The 19,047-nt window shown below is 48.7% G+C and overlaps 1 protein-coding gene across 3 annotated transcripts in view; it reads left to right on the top strand.

Moving 5' to 3' along the window:
• The window catches only part of Gfra1 (GDNF family receptor alpha 1), a 199,262-nt gene that overhangs the window by 52,072 nt on the left and 128,143 nt on the right, over positions 1 to 19,047 (top strand). For 2 of the 3 annotated variants that reach the window (XM_021639198.2, XM_060391744.1), the window contains exon 5: positions 5,769 to 5,783. The exons of the other annotated variant lie outside the window; for it this stretch is intronic. In XM_021639198.2, the coding sequence (XP_021494873.1) occupies positions 5,769 to 5,783 (15 nt within the window). The remainder of the gene's footprint in view (positions 1 to 5,768; positions 5,784 to 19,047) is intronic. 3 annotated transcript variants of the gene reach the window in all.

Genomic DNA, 19,047 nt, shown 5'->3' with positions numbered 1-19,047 from the left:
TAAAAACAGAGGTGGTCCTCAGAGGAGGCATGAGTGGGCCCAGCTGTTCAATGCAGAAGAAAATTCATTTCATTTATTCTGATTGGCCTGATTGAGCTGGATTCTGGTGAGCTCTGAACCGTGGATGGGGCTGGCTGGGCTTGCGGAGTCCATGATGGGAATGGCTCTATTGGGACCGAATGTGACTTTGGTTAATGGCAAATAGGACTCCTATCAAGGAAGCAGCTTTCACTCCAGTTGCTCTCTGGGTCCCTCCCAGTTCTGTTTAGTTGGGTGCAAGTAAAATTTATAGTGCTTTACTGTAAAAACCCCTGACTTGAAAAAGGATTTTCTCTCTGTAGCTCAAACCACAAGAGAACGGGTGAGACAGCTGTCTCCCCAGGTGAGACTTCTTAAATGGGAGCTAAGTGCGTGCATTTTCAAGAAACTAAGCTGCCCTCATATATAATTCAGCCTGGAAAAGAAAGGAACTGAGAGGGGCGTGCTTGCATTGCTTGGGCGGTGGAAAGGTCGCCTCCCCCAGGCTCCCAGGTTGTGCATGCGCTCTCTGTGGCAGATTGTGAACACTGTGCTGAGTTGGGTAAGTGTGATATTGCAATCACGGTGAGGTTGCTCTACCTGCAATATGGGACTGCAGACTGAAACAGTAAATTATTCCTAGCAGACCGAACGGGCAGTAAGACTGCCATCCCCGTAAAACAAAGCAATGGATAAATAAAGGACAGCCAGTCTCTTAACCCGCACAGCTCGTGTGCTGCTAATTATTAACTCAGGCGCAAGACACGGGCTCACCCAGAGTGCAGTTAAATCATTTTTAAAAGGGGTAAACACCAGCCATGTAGTTGAGCAGTACTCAAGAAAATCATCAGACACGTTTAGGAATCATCCAGCCTAATTGCCATAACTTATTAATAATAATAAATAATCGAGTCTTTTTATGGCCCCAGTCTCTGGGGACTGCATGCATTAAAGAGCTCCGTTTGAATCCCTCCACAGCAGTGGGGGAGGGGCACACATCCTTGGTCTTCATCAGGTTAAGAAAGGCAGATCTGGGGCCATTCCTTCTTGTTTTCTTCCCACGTCCGAATGGCCAGCTCACACATGGCCTTTCATCTGTCTCCAGGACCAGAAGGGCTCCAGGGGCTGGGGCCAGGGGCTGGGGAACAGGCTTTCTTTGTTCACGTGAGTGATGGGGGTTGAGGTTTCCTCCCTTGGGAAGTGAGTCTGAGTGGATCTTTGTCTGAAGGAGCTCTTTCCTCGGCACCAGTGTCCCTGGTGTCCTCTGGGCTCAGCCTAATTGTGGCTGGGCTGGTGGTCAGCGGCAGCTCCCTGCCCAGGATGTGTGAGTCCTGTGAGGGTGGGAAGTACCTCAATGTCTTACCCTCAGGGCGGCTTTTCTTGGCCTAAATGTCTCAGTGAACTTCACCTTCCCAGTACTGTGGAGTGTATTAGAGTACTCCTGGGCTGAAGCAAGGAATGGGAGGTCAGAGGGGCCAGGCCATCTCCTCACTAATTCTCTGTGGTTGGTTAGATGGAAACCAAGACCTCACACTCCCATTCTGGATGCTTTCATCTTGAGAAGTGGCAAAGCTGATGGCTCTGGAGATGGAGGTCCTGCTCACAAACACTGAAGCACAGAATGGTTTGGTAAACTTGGAGGGCTAATATATTGTAACATCCATTATTCTGGGAAAGTGTGTGTATGTGTGTGCGTGTGTGTGCGCACGAGTGTGTCCGTGTGCGCGCATGAGTGTGCACATGAGTGTGTGTGTGTGTATGTTGGGGTGTAACGTGGCTAAACCACATGGAAGCTGTCACTCTCTTCTTCTTGTTTATTTTCGCGATCCCATCTACAAACTACTCCAGCTTGAGCTTGGGTGGCTGTTTCATTTGGTAACAGGAAGTTTTAAAAGATGAATGGGCATTATTACAGAGAATGGAAAGGAAATGCTCCTAAGAATGGGATGATTTAAACCGTACACCCCTGAAGACATAGATTTAGAGTGTAAGTTACAAGACAGGGCATGTGTAGTGTTTATGCAAATTTACACTAAATAAAAAGTGAAAATGAAAATATGTCTGAAAAGGTTTTTGAAACAGCCACAAAAAATAGCCACGTGAATGTCAGGAGAGTTTGGGCCTGGAAAGCTGGAATAGCATTCTGTACACACTGGTCTGCACAGATCTGAAACACGAAGTAGGATTGACAGGAAGAAGGCCAGGAAGTCAGCCTGACTTACCTTCCCCACACCCTGCTGATGCTTTCCAATTTAAGTCAGTTGTGAGTTTCAGAAGAAGCGTTCCTTGTCAGAACCGTGGAGAGGAGGTTGAGGATTCTGGGCGGATGTCGGGACTGGATCTGTATTTAGGAGACTAATCTCATTTTCCTGATGTTGTCAAGGGTGAAGGTTTTTATCTGTATTCATTAAAGGGGAATGACAAATGTCTAATTTGTTCTTTGCTAATAATCACGATGAGCATTTGAACTTTAAGGTTAGAAGAGTCTCATGCAGTCCTGGCTCAGTTTTGAACTCTGGGTGTGGCTTTAGGAAAGCTTTCGTTTATCCTAGACTCAGTTTCCTTATCTGTACAGTAAGGGCATTGTCAGACAGGGAGCCCCTTCCCCTCCCTCTCAGTGTGACACTGCCCAGCCATCCGGACCTGGGTAGGAGTTTAAGGTTCACTGCCCTTCTCTCCAGGAGCTCCCAGTCTACATAGATAACCAGCTATGGTTGAGCTATAACTGCAGCACAGGGGGCAGCAAGGTGGAGACGCTGGGTCCTGCGACTCACAGGGCCTGTGACATTTAAAGGCTGAGTGGGAGAGTCCTGTCAGGACTGCAGGCAGGCCGGAGAGTAGGTGTTCAAAGTGTGGGGTCCCGGAAGCAAGTGCAGGGGGAGTGGACTATTTCAGGAGCTGCCCACAGCCTTCTCCTCAGTCCCTGGACAGCGGCATCTCACTGCTGGGCCAGAAGACTCCGTACCGCCGTGGGGGAGAGGTGTGTGCTGCTGGGACCCACAGGTTGCGGAGGGCCCCTACCCAAATGGCACAGCGTGCGCTCATAAACTGTGTAAGCGCCTTCTCCATAGGTTAAGTCACCTCTAGATTGCTGCTAAACCCCAGTGCAGCAAGTGCAGAATCGGGAGCTACGGTAATGCATTACTTAGGACGTAGTAACAGGAAAACGTGTCTTCAGTCCAGGGCTGGATGACTGGCGAAGACGGCACTGACACCAGGAGCTGAGGAAACCATAGTCCCCATCCTGCGGTGGGTGTGGCCTGTTCTCCCCCCATGTGGCTTTCGAGGAGACACCTCTCACTGTCTGGGAAGTGGGAACTTGTGGTTCTCAGCCAGGCCAGAGCGACTGGCCTGGTGTGCTTGGGAGAGCCTGTGTACTGCTGGGCATGGCTACTCTCGAAGGGGACATGGAGGGAAGAGGAGGGATTGATGAGAGAGAGGAGAGGGAGAGTGAGAGCAATTTGATTGCACTGTGTGTGCGTGTGAAATTGTCAGGAAAAGGTTTAATTCATAAAAGTGTATGTGGTGGGGGATGAAGTCTGCAGCCTCAAGTCTCCTGATCTGGAAGGCACCGGGAGAATGTCTGTATTGCTCACGGCCCTTGGCTCTTCGTGACCCCACAGGAGCTGGTATTTCTGGTGATGGAAACATAAACTTGATGCTGACAATGCAGTTTTTATTTGGTTTGTATCTATTCTGTTTTGTTTTTGTGTTTTGTTTTTTTGAGACAGGGTCTCTCTGTGTAGCCTTGGCTGTCCTGGACTCACTTTGACGATCAGGTTGGCCTCAAACTCACAGAGATCCACCTGCCTCTGCCTCCCAGAGTACTGGAATTACAGGCGTGTGCCACTGTGCCTGGCTTCTTACTTGGATTTTAAATGAAAATAAATTTAGTTTTAAATGAAGATTATAAATATAAGGTGTACATCATTGTTAAGAGTTAAATGAATATGTGAAATCTACGTAGGAGTAAAACCCCGAATTCCATCCGCTGAAGCTGTGGCCATTGCTGCAGCCCTCTGTCAGTGCAGCTGAGCACACGCAGACAGGCGCACAAATGTACTCCAGGTTACATGCGCACCTTGCCGACATTTTCATTTAAGGTTAGCGAACGTCTTTAACCATTTAAAAACGTGTGTGTGTGTGTGTTGGGGCAGGGGGCACCAGCATCCCATGGAGGCCAGAACACACAGTTGAGGAGTCATTTCTTTCCTCTCACCTTTACATGCATTCCGAGGCTCAAAGGCAGGGTCTCAGGCTTATGAGATGAGGGCCTTACCTGGTCCTCCTAACCAGTTCTCCTTAGCCATTTGACCGCTGCACAGCGAGCCATGCACAGGTGCATTCCATGGATTGTCTGCTGACCGCTGGCAGCGTCCCCGGTTTTCTCAGCGTAAGTAATCCACTGATGACCCTCTCTCTAGATTGCTTTTATATCTTTAGGAGTTTGGTTGGATTAAAACCCATAGGTGACATTATTTGGTCAGGGATGCAGATTGGGCATTACTGTGTATGCTGTCAAACTGCCTTCTAGAAGCTTCTTTTCATAACCCTGCAGACAGCCCCAGCAGGTGCTAACTTCCATCTGGGTGATGGTATGTCACTGCTCCCTGATTCCCGAAGATGCCAAACCTCAGAGATGAGTGTGAGGCAAGCTCCCTTGTACATAGGAGAGAAGAAAAGGCGCTTTCTACGTGTACCTGTGGCCAGTGAAAGACATAGAGGAGAGCGGTGACCTTGTGTCCTCACGGCTCAGTGCCAGGATGAGTTGAGCGTGCAGCAGCATCAGGAAGGAGAACCAAAGGCAGAGTATTCACAGTGGAGTCCTGTGTAGCCGGGAAAACGAGCACCTGCTGCGGCTGGTTCTCATCTGCACTACTGAGCAAAGAGGCCACAGTTAGAAGAAAAAATGGGGATTTACTGGCCGTGCGTGCTGGACTCAAAGGTCAAAATACACTTGGCATTGGAAGTCGTGCCGGGAGGACACTGGTGACCGCATGTTGTGGGTCTTTTCTTGGTGGTGTCATGGCTGCTGGTAACCTGGCACACAGCAGTCTCTCAGGCGTTTGCTGGAGAAGATGCATGGATGTGCCTCCATCTTTCTAGCGGACATTGGCGGGAGGGTTTACAGTGGAGGCATGGTGTTCTTACCCACGGGCTCCCGGTATGGGGAGTGTGTAGGTGTTTTGTTCGTGTGATTTAAGGGTGACCCTGGATTCACAGACCCTCTCTATTGATGCTTTTGTGAGGCACTGTTGTCAGAAATAATCAGGCAGCTGTTCAGAGCTTGCTGGCTGCAGGCTTGGTTCAGCCTGAGCCTGTGCTGTGCCACCCTTGTGCGCCTGACTGGGTCCCCGAGCCTCCCAGAGACGCCGTTTCTCTATAAAACAAGAACACTGCCAGGCTTGTTTCCTGAGCTGTTCTGGCAGTGATGCTGTGGCGGCAGTAGCCACCTTTGTCCTGCGTGTCACGTGCCGAGCACTGTGAGGCCTTGAGAGTTAGGGCCTGACGTGATCAACCTGTGCAGTCACACTGCCTGTGCTCTGCCGCAGAGTTGGTGAGCACTGGCCACCGTTTACACCCACGTGGTCTCACCCGCAGCTGCGCTTGGTGCGCAGGGTGTGCCGTGTAGAGAGCAGTTAGCCAGGCCAGCACGTGTGAGCTGCTTGTCACACCTCCTCCTTTGCCACCACTAACATTCTCTTTTCTTTCTCTCCCCTGCCCTCTTGCATTTCCTCGCCTGGCCTCAGATGTCTTCCAGCAAGGTAAGTGTCACTGCATTCTGTTGCTCTTCTATTGGCTATGCTGTTTGGTGGGGGAAAGCCGGCTTCTCTGTGAATGTGTCTTTGGAAATTCCTGACCCTTTGACTAATGGCCGGAAGTGCCATTAGTCTCTCTGTGCCTCTGCTTCTTCCTCTGAACCTTGTCTGCATGTGGGAACTTCTGGGGAGGAGGACAGGGAAGCCACAGGCTTGGGAGGAACAGGCATCTCTGGAGGTGTTTGTCCTCTGAGACTCTCAGGCGGCTCCTGCGCTCAGGGCTCCTAAGCCAGCCCCAGCAGCAGTTTCTTTGCTGAGCAGACACGTGGTCATGGGGGTGTGGCAGAGCAGTCTGGCTTGCGGCTTTGCACCTCACCTGCCCTCAGCTCCCGTAGCTGAGTATGTGATAGTGAGCGGTGTCCTCTGCTGAGCAACCCCAGGCCGGTGCTTGGGCAGCAGAAGCCCAGGCATTTGCTCGCTGGTGTCTCTGGCTGGGTTCTAGTCCTCGCTATGCATAGCTGAAACCCACATTCCCTGCTGGGTTTCAGTCCCTGCTGTGTGTAGCCATGTAGCTCTTTGAACAAGGGAACTCCGGGCTCATGACCTGGCTGGAACCTTCTAGGTGCACATGGTGGGGAACTGCCTTTCTGTCTAGCTGTGTAACAGTGGAAGACTCTAGTTGTTTGTATTCAAGCTGAGAAATTTGTCTGTTGTATATTTCTGGAGCCCAAAGCTGGTTTACAGTAAAGATTTAAAAATACACCCAGGCATTCCATAAATATCTCCCAGATATTCTTAAAAGCTCGGTCTTTTCTTCACAACTACTATTTCACCCCAGACATGCAGCTCATGTTGCGGAGAATATCTGCGCTCTGATAGAAGCCAGCTTGTGGGTAACGATGAGGGTTGTGTTGTGTTGCCTTTTAAGAGTCTGGCGTCGTAGACCACTTTCATAAATAATTCATGAAATTGCAACAAGCTATAAGCAATAAGTTCCATTTGACTAGAGACTAAGAGATGAGCAAAATTGAAAAGGTGTCATGGCTGTTGGTGTAATGAGCGTGCTGCTGTCAGTGACCATTGCTGCAGTGAGTTCTCGTCCTTGACAGATTGGGGGTTCAGTGAGACACTTGGGAAGTAGACCATCCCACCCTCCCCCCCTTATGTGAACTGCAGTGTGAACACCACCCAGATCCAAACGGCGTCTCTCTCCTCAGAACACAAAGGCTTGGGCTGGGAACGTGTGTTTGAAGGCAATTGGTGGCGGGGAAGAGGGGAGCTTTGTGTCGGCCTGCCTTTGTCTGTGCCGCGGTGAGCCTTCTTGAGTGCTATAATTGATATAAAGAATGCCTGGCAGACTGCTGATGTCAAATTTGTGTCCTTTTTTCATCAGTCATGCTATTTGATTGATGGCATTTGCCTGTCAGTTGCAATGATACACACAGTAAAAGTTATAATCATCTACAAATCACTGGCTATTGAGACTTAATAGCATCTGAAAGAGGAGTCCCATGGCCAGTAGCTGTCTGCTGCCTCGTGGGGCCTCATTCTTAAGACAGACTAGGGTCTGCATCGCCGAAGAATGGCATCTTCTCTCCAGAGCCATCAGGTGCCCACAGCTGCTCAGCTAAGGGGGATTTCAGGAGCCCCTCCTTGCATGCTGGGGTTTGGGCTGGCTTGGTCTTGCACAGGTCTTGTGCAGCCATAGCTGTTTGGATTTCATCAGGGCAACTGCACTGTCCTACAGGTACTGTTTCGCTGCAGGCAGTGCTACCTCTGGGTCTTGAAGCCTTTCTGCCCTCTCTCCCAGTGATCCCTGAGCTGTGGGGAAAGGGTGTGGTGCAGTTGTGCCATTCAGAGCTGCCGTTCATTCTCTGCTGACCCTCTAGTCGTGACTCTCAAGCCATGTTCAAGTAGATGGTCCTGTACCAGCGGACATGCAGGCAGCAATAAGAGCCCATAGGGAGGAGGAGGGGGAGAGAAAAGTAGTAGGGGGAACAGGAGAGAAGTCTGAGGGGAGGAAATGGGGATTTGATGACATTACATGAATTATGACATTCTCAATAAAAAGTGTATATACCAGATTCAGTATACCTAATTTCTATTTATTGATTTTTAATATTTTTCAGCTTTCATGAAATTTATAAACTTTTTATCCATACTTTATATAGTGAATATTTTTTTACCCTAAATACCAGAATTTTGAAATTGCATTTGTTGAGGTTCTACAATTTATAAAACATTTTTATTTTAAGCAAAGCACACACATAAATAATATTATTGGGACAGTGGAACTGTTGTTGATTACAGACACTGCTCTGTTTTCAGAGGACCCTTTTGAGATGCCTCAGAAATGATAGCTAAGGGCTTACACAGCTGATACCTACTCTCTGCCAGGGCCTCTGCCTATAAAACAATGTTCCAAATAATGGTAACAAACACAGGAAACCAAGCCAAAGCATTCTGCATCCTTTACACAGACTCTGGAGACATGATTGTTACAACCTGAAACCCAGGAGGCGTAAGTTGTGGCTGAAAGAAGCAGCAGAAATCTAGTGTTTGCAGGCGAATGTATGTACTCGGGTCCTTTTCTGAGCCCCGTGTCATGGTGGCCGCTGACTTTGGCTCTGCCTTCAGGAACGTATCCTGTGGCTTGGCCAAGGGGGAAGAGACAGTGCTTTGCAGGTGTGCTTTGGCAGCAGGAGGGAGGCCTGTGTGCCCGGGTGCCTCCTGTGTGCTGCTGTGCTTGGTGGCAGGCAGGGGAGCGGGCATGCGGCTCACAACGTCAGACATTCTCAGAGGAAATCCGAGTTACTTCCTCTGGATTACGTTATCTTTTATTTCACTGCAGATCAATCTTGTTACGGGAGGCGACAGTGTGGCAGCTCCTGCTGGGTCTCTCCCACAGCGTGTGCAGGGCGTGTTGGTGCACGTGAGCTTCTCTCTTGCTCCGGTGCCATCTTGGTACTTGTTCTGGTGCTTTCTTCTAGAAATGCTACTGCCATTGTGCTCAGGCACTGGGGCTGAAGCTGGTCAGTGGGCCACAGGGCCACAGGGCCACAGGGCCACAGGGCCACAGGGCCACAGGGCCACAGGGCCACAGGGCCACAGCGCCACAGGGCCACAGGGCCACAGCGCCACAGGGCCACAGGGCCACAGCGCACACTTCCTGTTCACAGCGCTCGTGAGCCCCTGGCAGCTCGCACCTGGCGTCTCTCCAAACATGTACTGAGACACTGTACACATGCATGTGCCCTCTTAAAGCTCTTTCATACCAGTCATTTGGTGATGGTGAACAGGCCTACACGCCCTTGTAGGCACACCTGCACATACGCCTGCAGGTTTCATTTGAAGCTGCTGAAGCACCTTTTGAAAATGCGCTCATCCATAGATGCAGCCTTGATTCAAGTATCGGACAGAAACCTGGGGAGCCACTTTAGAATTAGAACATTGTTGCTCTGTGGGGCATTTCTAAGTACATGTGGGCACAGGCTCTAGGTTTAGCCACTGAGTTAATTCTCTTTGGACTGAGGTCCCTTCACAACCCAAGGCCATAAGCAAAGCCCGCCTCGATCCAGTTTCCACCCAAAGCTGGACTTGTGCTGAGGGAGGGCTGGTTCCTCTGTTGCGTGTTTATTCTGTAGCTGTGGATAGACGTCAGGAACTTCCTAGGGCTTGATGACTGGGGAGTGAGCAAAACAGCAACTTCTCATTTTCATGAGCTTCACAGTCGGGCATGCAGGGTAGTTGGTAGCCAAGGAAGCAAGAAGATAAGGCAGTTTAGAGTGGGTCCAGGGTCCAGGGTCCAGGGTGATACTTTGGAGCCTAAAAGGGGCACTTTATGTAGTGTGGTCAGGGAGGGTTGGGAGCAATGGAGTGAGGTCTGGAGGCTAAAGCAAAGCCCTTCCAGCAGGTGCCCTGTGTCCTGGGTTCCAGGGGCAGCAGGCATGGCAGGACCTGGTCACTGTAGAAAAAAGTGAAGTGTGCAAGGAGACTGGGGCAAGAGTGGGGACGGGGCCTCGGGCAGAGGAAGCTGGAAAGAGCTTTTCAGTTTGCTCAAATCCTATTTACATCTAAAACAGCCCTCTGGCTGTTGAGCAGATAAGTGCAGAAGAACAGTAGCTGTGTATGAAAACTAGACTGAAGCTGCATGCCCACCGGGCCCTGCTCTTGCCCTGCAGCGAGCCTCTTCCCACCTAGGCTGCAGAACTGTGTTCTGTCCAGGTTACAAAGCCACCTTTGTCCAGTACACATGTATATACGTGTGTGTGTATGTGTGTGTGTGTAAGTTGTATGTCGTGAAGCCCGTAAATGCTTTTCCCCCGATACATAAGTAAGATTACATTTGGCTCTAGGTATTTTTCTTGTCATTTCAGCCTGAATTATGCATACCCAATGGCTGTTTGCAAAGCACTTGCATTTTTAGGTGTTAAAGGTCACCTAAAGACGACTTAAAGTGACGGGAGTTGTGTGCAACTTCTGTTTGTTTTAAATAAGGTCTCCTGCACCTGCAGGTTTGGAGTTCTCCGGAGTGTCCTGGAAACAACCATCAGTCTGAAAACAGTCTGCAGGGATGGCTCAGCAGTTAGGAGTACACACAGCTCTCAGAAGACCCAAGTTTCATTCCCAGCAGCCACAGCAGCAGCTTACAGCTGCTTGTAACTCCGCTCCAGGAGGTCTGACACCTTCCTCTGGCTTCCTGGGGTACCTGCACTCACGTGTATAGACCCACACACATACAGACCACTAAAAGAAAACAAATTAAAAATAGGGTATACACACACATCTATACATACATACATACACATACATGCATACATATGTATATACATGTATACATAATGTACACATGTATAAGCACACACACACACACACACACACACACACACTTTGACTGAGTTTGAGGCAGTGCTCCTATGCTCCTGGCTGTATGGGAAGAGGGTTGTGCACCTAAGGGCCTATAGCCCCGTGGATCCACTGGCCCCAGACCAGATAAAAACCACAGGAGAATCTGGGTCTCCCTGAACAGAGGGTTTTCAAGAGAAGCCAGAGCTCTGGGAATGTGCAGGGCTTCAATTGTTAAGCTTTCATATAAAGCTTAGACAAGTGAGGTAAACTGGGTCTGTGCGAGGAGCCTCTGGTCTCGGTGGGTGGCTGGTCCCCGGGGAACTCCGGTCTGCTCCCGCTGGAGGTTACTTTCTCTGTACATTGGGAAACATAGCCTTGCATCTGTAAAATGCAGGGATTTGGGGAGCCTGCCCTGCTGCCTTCGTGCCAGCAGTCTTAGGTTGTCTGTGGGGCTGAGTGTGAACATCGCTCTGTAAGGGTTTGCCTGTGCACCCTGGGGTTCACAGTGGGTGACGACGCTTTTAGTAATTTGAAGAGAACAATAAATCATAGTTTGGTCTGTGGCAGCTAAGCCAAGCTTGCTAATCGCTGGGGTGGGCTTGCAGCAACAGGAGACCGCGGTCATTTATAACGAGCTCTTCCTCATACTGAGAACTCACTGCTCTAACCCTGTGGCCGGATCTCGTGTTCCGCAGCCACTTCAGCAAGCCTTCGATTAGGAGGGAAGCTTTGGCCCCTTAGCCACGAGTTATAGCTCCTCTGATAACGCCTTCCATTATGAAATACTGTTCTTCTTATCAGTCTGGGACTTGGGTGGACGAATTAAATCTGTTATCATTTTTAGGCAAATGTGCCAAGATGTTCGCATGATTGTTGATGTGTAAGTGAGGGTGAGGATATATTAACCCTGGTGGGAACTGTTCGGTTCCCTGGCCACACTGCCCTTTCTGCTGGTGTTCACTGTGGAGGCATGCATGTCCTTACTCTGCCTGTAATTAATAGAATATTCTGTGCCATGTAGGAAATGCATCTTCCCAGCACAAGGTAAACATTAGCATTTAATTTTACACAGATTCAGTGTGTGTGTGTGTGTGTGTGTGTAAAACCATAACCATGTGTAAACAATCACATTCTCTACGTCATTTTATGATTCTGTATGTGGGATGTGCAGGACTGTCCTCTCCCTCTAGGTGACTTTGTTCTGGGGCTCTCCCTTCAGTGCATTTGTCCTGTGTCCACTGTGGAAGGAGGACGAGGTTGGGGTAGGCCCGTAGTCTCTTTCACCACTACCCTGTGCTTCAAAGTTGCCTGCAAAGGTGGAAACGTTGACCCTTTTCAGGATAAAAATAGCAGTTTGTCCTTCACATTTTTATAAAAATAGCAGTTTGTCCTTCACATTTTTATTGAAGAGTCGGGTGTCGTGGCACACCCGTAACCCCAGTCCACGAGGCAAGAGGATGTCAGATTTGAAGAGAGCTCGGTGTGGACATTAGGAAGAGACCTTGCCTCAGAAGAGGCCACTGGGACCCACCTGAGGACCAGGCGGCCTGTCAGCTTCATGTGAGTGTGGGCTGCCTCTGACTTGGCCTCTGTTGCCTCCCTCAGGGTCCCGTTTCCCTGGCAGAGCTTCCTTGTCTTAGCTCAGTGAAAGAGGATGAGTTTAGTCCTGAGGAGACTGGATGTGCCAGGGTGGGTTGGTACCCGGGGGGTGGGGTGGGGAACGTGGGTGGGATGGTGGAACTGGAAGAAGAAGAGGGAGTGGGGTTGGGGTTGGGATGTGAAATGAACAAATAAGAAAAGAAGAAAGCCAACAAGAAGGCAGTGGTAATAATGCTGGTGCGGGGTGATTTTTGTAGTCCAAGCTTTGGTCTGGTCCATGGCACACTGCTCTCTGTTGACTCACTCAAACGTTCTGAAGTGGTGATAGTTGGTATCTGATCTCACAGAGGAGAAAAGCAATGCAGGGTGGAGTTGTCCTTGTGAGAGTTGCGTAACTGGCGATGGGTGAGCTGGGCCTGAGTCTGTAATTGATGGTCTGCTTTACAGAAACGCCCAAGTTATAAACAGAAATGAAGGTAGCAGAGTGTTCCGACGTGCTCTGTGCTCAGCTCCCCCCATGATTGGTAGTGGGTGGCATTAGAGGGCGACCGGGTCATGAGGCTCCACCCACTGACTGAGGTTACAGTCCCTTAGAATGGGGCTTCAGAGACTCACTTTATTCTTTTCTGTGTGGGGACACAGCTGGAAGCAGGGACCGTGTCAGACCTTGTCCTCAGCAGATGCCAAGCCTGACGGTGCCTTAATCTTGACTTCCCATCTGCTTACCACCGTCCTCGGGGTTGTGTCAGCCGTGGCTTTCAAGGGGTCAGACGTTCAGATGAGGGCAGGCAGTTTCTCAGCTTTGTTTATAAATGCTCCATGGTTTCGTGGAATACTCCCCAAATGGCCTGTGGGATTGCCTCTGCTGGGGTCTGGCCGGGGCTGTCACTCTTGTGATGAGGTCACACCATGGTTCCCAGGCGCCCCTCAGGCTTCCGCCTTGCTGCCCTGGTGCAGAGGCTGCCTGCTGCTGACTCGCGGTTATGTTTAAAGTGTTACTGCTTGTGTGTGGCGTGCGAGCGCCCACGTGGGGATGGGAGGACAGCTTGAAGGATCGATCCCCTCCTTCCATCGTGTAGGTCCTAGGGATTGAACTCAGGCCATCGGGCATGGCGGCAGGTGCTGTAACCCGAGCGCCATCTCTCCACCCGTTTTGTTATGATTAGACCAGAACTATGGATATTTGCACAGAAGCAGTGTGACCTTTCCATCCTGTTATGTGACATACCATCACCACCATCACCATAGACAGGATTTTCGACCATCGATTCGGGTCTCGGTCACTTGACTGAAATGATAATTGTCAAATTCCTCATCTGTAAGGTTGCTTTTCTCTTTCATGCTGTTACCCTGGAAAGATTCTCCACAAAACCCACACCAAGGAGTCAGTTACACTTCACCTCATGCATGGATTGCTCTTTCCTGTGAGACATTCTCCTTATTTAATAATCCATTCATAACTTTGTGTATTTACTAGGATAAAATGCTTATAATAATTCATAATACCAATTAATGTGAACTCATGGGTATTTATTTCAAACTCTGTATTATCACTGTACTGTTAATTTCCTTGTTCAGGTTGCTCCAGTTTGGGCTACTGGAAACTCCTTGACATAGTAGGAATCAAGAACAAGAACATATATATTTTGCATTCTTATGCTATATTGTGTGTGGCACCAAAAGATGTTCTGAGCTTCCTTCCCAGCCCAGCCTCCCAGCTGTTTCTTCATGGTGCTCTGGTTGCTCTGATGGGAAAATGGTTCTGAAAACTAAAATCTGGTACAATTTTGCTTGTTACTAGTGGAGTATCATTTTGTTTATGCCCTCAATTTAGCTGATGGCTCAAGTGTCTGTGTGTGTGTGTGCGCGCACACACACACACACCTCTGAAAATCTCTGAGTTAACCAAGTGTCCCTGTGTTAAATTGAGCACATCCTACTGAAGTCTCCAGCTAGTCCATTACCACAAAGATATTGCTGGCATTCTGTCCTTGCTGTTTTGGAGGTTCCTGTGGGCCAGGACACAGGCCCAGGCTGTCTGACTCCGATGTCTTCTACCCTTTCTTGTCCCAATCCGTACGGAAGGAGCAATCATCTACCACATGACTGTACAAGCAGGGAAGGGCAGGTTCAAGGCTTCCCTTCTGCCTCCACACCTGACCCAGGCCTGCTTTCCTGGCTCCTCCAGCAGCTAGCTTGGAAGCAAACTATGGGCTTGCCGTGGCTGGACTGGAGGCTGGTTGCTTGGAGACCTGCCTCTGAATGGGGCATTTGTCCTTTTGCTCGCTTTATCTTGGGTGAGTCAGGGACAAAGCAGCTGGTCTGTTTATGGCATTCTGTATGCTGACAGCTCACATCCCCGTGGCCTCCTTGGATGGATTTATCTTTAGACAACAAGTACAGAGCCACCCTTTAAGTCTTGCAGCTCATTCTCCAGGTGGATGATGAGGGTTTGTGTTAGGCAGGTGAGTCGCTACATACATGATGTTAATGCTAAAGGCGTTGCATTTGGGGCTGTGAATCACAAGTCTGCCTTTTTGAGATAGGATAGCGCTGTGCCCTTGGCTGGCCTGGAGCTCACTATCTGGACCAGTCTCAAACTCGGAGAGATCTGTCTGCCCCCTCTCCCAGGTGCTGGGATTAAAGGCCTGTGTCATCAAGCAGAGAATTTTAAATCGCTGTAATTAGACCCCGAAACACTTTTATTAATTAAAAAGAAACCATCACATTCGGCACAGTTTTGCTAATGAACAGTAAGCAACTGTTTTTTATCCTGTAATATAAAACTCCACGCTTTGGGGTTTGAAGAACTTTTGGAAAGCATTTTCTGCATAATTTTGGTTGTTCAAGTATTTTCCTTGCAGCAAGTTGTCAAGATGTTTGAGGAAGTGATGGTTGGAAAAGCTGACGGTGAACATTGTGGAGTTCAGACTTTGTAACCCAAAGCCTTCAACGCGTGCAGCGCTGGTTGTGTGAAGTCTAGTTGGGCTTCGTCATGGAGAAGAATTGGGCCTTTCTGCCGGCAGTGCTAGTGGCAGGTGTGGCCATGTGTGGCACATGTTACTGTTCTGCTGAGCATGTAGCTCAGGTATGGTTTAGGCCTCAGGCAGCAGCCAAACATGACCATGGCCAGGGAGCTGGTCATTGTTCTTTGTCATGTGTCACATCTGGGTTGTGTGGCACAAGCTGATCAAGAAATGACGAAAGGAGACAGCAGCTCAAGTGACCTTTTTAGCTTTGGCTTTTGGTAAGCTCAGGAGAACATTCACTTACTGTTGAGCGTCAAGTGCCAAACAAACACCGCGTGGCCCATGCCGGATTCCTTGGCGCCTTCGCATGTGTCAGCCTCGCTGGTGCTCTCAGCTGGTCGTTGTCAGCTTCCAGGGCCTTTCACTGTTCGCTGCCACGTTCTCATGTTCTTCAGAACTGTCGGACGACCGCCGTTCTGCGTGCTCATTAGCAGTTCCTGGGCAGATGCCTTTGAATTTGGAGAGGTGTCTCTGTAGCTCTATGACCTATCCTTGACTTGAATTAAAAAAAAAAAAAAAGTTCAGTTTGCTTCTTGCCTAGCTTTTTTCCCATAGTATAAAATAAATAGAGAACAAACAGCAAATAATAAGTCACTATTAAAAAACATGAAGCCGGAAGCGTGCGCCTAAATGATGCATGTAACAGAGCCTCATTTATTAAGGGTCTGCTCCGGTATTAAAGTGTAATTTTTAATAATGCAAACACAAAAGTTATTTTGCACCAAACTAATATTTATCTGTTTGTTCTGGTCCCAGCCACCAGTTTCCCCCCATGCCATGTTAGGGGACAGCTCCCACTTCTCCTCTCTGCCGGCCTTCCCCGGTGCCTATGGGAGCACCCCTGTGGGAGGAGTGTCCTGACTTGGAGACGCTGTGACAGCTGCAGCCAGCTGGCGGACAGGTGTGACCTGCCTCCTGCCTGATTCCTTGCGGCGGCTTTGCAGCGGCTCCAGTACACCTGCCACTCCCCACTCCAGCGGTCAAGGGCTGGGCGTGGCTGTCTGTGTCCCAGGGTCAGGATGGCCTCAGTGTGGCCTTGTGGGAGCCGAGAGAACACTCCAGGCCTCAGAGTTGCTGCAGCACACAGTCTGACTTAGGGTTTCTATTTGCTGTGATAATGACCATGATCAAAAACAACTTGGGAATGAAAGAGTTTGTTTCAGTGATGGCTTGTAATCTGTCGTTCAGGGATGTCAGGGCAGGAGGGACACAAGGCGGGAACCTGGAGGTAGGGGCTGATGCAGAGGCCCTAGGGGAGTGTTGCTTACTGGTTTGTTCTTCATGCCTTGCTCAGCCTGCTGTCTTCTAGCACCCACAGTGATATGGGCACCTCCACATAAATCATAAAGTCAGAAAATGCCTCACAGGCATGCCTACAGGGCAGTCTCGAGGAGGCATCTTCTCAGTTGAGGCTCCCCTTCCCAAATGGCTCTAGCTGATGTCAGGCTGACACAGAAGCAACCAGCGCACACATGCTTTGTTTGCAACTGAGGTTATGTTTGGAGAAGCATTTCCAAGTTGATTCAAATGTGTTCATAGGCCCAGGAAGATGGCCCAAGGGATAAAGTGCTAGCCTGCAAGTGTGAAGGGCAGAGGAGGGCCGGCTGGGAGACATGCATGGTATTGTGTTTATGGGATGTTGCTAGGGTAACAAACTTGACCGATTCTGGGATCAGATGGGGACAGTTATTGAAGATAGTTATGGAATGTTCACAGTTTGTTTACTGTTGAAAAGCCCCTTTGTTTTCTCGTGTCCCTGAATAATCCCAGTATGATTGAAGATTTTTGTCTCCTAAATGAATAGTATTGGTTATTGAGTTTCCCTATTTTTTATTACTGATTTTATTACACCTTTTGTTGCTCATCAGTTACCAGTGAGCTACGCTGCATTCTTGGTTAGTACAGGGAGTCTTCTGTTCCCAGGCTGATAGAATTCCAATCCATTAAAATAAGGCGTTTGATATTTTAGATATCTGGGCGGCAGAATTTAGAGCAGTTCTCTGCAGCCCCGCCCCCACCACTGGAGATTTCGAGCAGAGAAAGGTGTTCACCGTCCCACGTGGCTGTCAGGCAGCAGGAAATGACTGTCCTGCTTATTTTCTCAGAGGCTCTTGTCAGCAAGAGCTCCTCACATCTCTTAACTCAGCTCCTGTCTGCAGGACACCAGCTACGGACTGAATGTCTGTGTTTCTCCAAAGTTCATGTCATCCTCTGAACCTGTGGTACTGGGAGCAGGGTCTTTGGAAGCCTGGTCAGTCATTAAGGTGGAATCTTTATCGAAGATTTAGTGACCTTTCCCAGCATTTGAGATTTTGAGGCTGGAGGATTGCAAGTCTAAGGACAGTCTGGGCTACACAGTTAGACCTTGTCTCAAAACAAAACAAATGAACAACAATAATAAGAAATTGTAGGGCTAGCGAGATGGCTGAGCTGTGCTTGCTGTTCTTGGAAGAGACTGGAGTTTGGTTCCTAGCACAAACATTAGCAGGTTCACACCTGCCTGAAACTCCAGTTGCGGGGATGCCCTCTTCTGACCTCCAGTGCCCCCCCCCAGAGAGAGAGAGAGAGAGAGAGAGAGAGAGAGAGAGAGAGAGAGATTAAAAACCAAAATACCTCATGAAAGTTTCTTCCCATTTTTTTTTCTTCTTCCTGTCACAGAGGGCCTCTGAAAGGCTCTTCATTGCAGACTATCAAAGCAGACACTGAAACTTATGGCCAACTGTTGGGCAGAGTGCATGGAATCTTATGTAAGAAGTGGGAAATAGTAAGATCTGGAGAGGACAGGAACCCCACAAGGAGAGCAACAGAACCAGAAAATTTGAACACAGGGGTCTTCCCAGAGACTCATACTCCAACCAAGTACCAGGCAAGGAGATAACCTAGAACCCCTGCACAGATGTAGCCCATGGCAGTTCAGTGTCCAAGTGGGTTCCATAGTAATGGGAAGAGGGACTGCCTCTGACATAATCTGATTGGCCTGCTCTTTGATCACCTCCCCCTGAGGGGGGAGCAGCCTTACCAGGCCACAGAAGATGACAATGCAGACACTCCTGATGTGATCTGATAGACTAAGGTCAGAAGAAAGGAGAGGAGGACCTCCCCTATCAGTGGACTTGGGGAGAGGCATGCATGAGGAAGGGGTGGGACCGGGAGGGGAGGAGGGAGGAGCTTATGGGGGGGATACAAAGTGAATAAAGTGTAATTAATAAAATAAAATTAAATTAAAAAACAGACAAACAAATGCATAAAAAAGTAGAAAAAAAGAAAAAAGAGAAAAACTTGTTTTTTTAAAATTATTTTTAGCAAAATTATAATTGTAGCCAGATGTAGAATTATTAACAATTTTCAAAAGAAATTTCTACTCAAATATGCATTTACCTACATGTAATAACTATATATACACATTATACTTCATATAAATATGTATTTACCTTTACATATAGGTTAATGTGTGTTGTATTTTATAAAATATTCATATATATTTATCAATTCATGGAGATACTTGCTCTTATATGTATAGTGATGGTAAGCAAATATGATGGAAAAATACTTTTGATGACTTTTCTCAAACTGATTTACTAGAGATCTCTGTATTAGAAAATGTAATAACAGAAAAAAAAAAAAAAGGGTTTCTTCCCAGAAAACAGCTCTGGTTGGTCATTATAAGAAGCTTCAAGAACAAGAATGCTGGGAACACTTGGCCCGTGGCTGATTATGGAGGCGCAGAGTGGAAACCCACTTGGAAGATGCAAAAAGGACCGTCGGGACTGGCAGGGATGTGCCCTGTCTTCATT

The sequence above is a fragment of the Meriones unguiculatus genome, chromosome 1, assembly GCF_030254825.1.
Source record: "Meriones unguiculatus strain TT.TT164.6M chromosome 1, Bangor_MerUng_6.1, whole genome shotgun sequence".
In the NCBI taxonomy this organism is placed as follows: Eukaryota; Metazoa; Chordata; class Mammalia; order Rodentia; family Muridae; genus Meriones; species Meriones unguiculatus.
The sequence above is the reverse complement of the archived record's forward strand: the minus strand, read 5'-3'. Positions and strand labels throughout refer to the sequence as shown.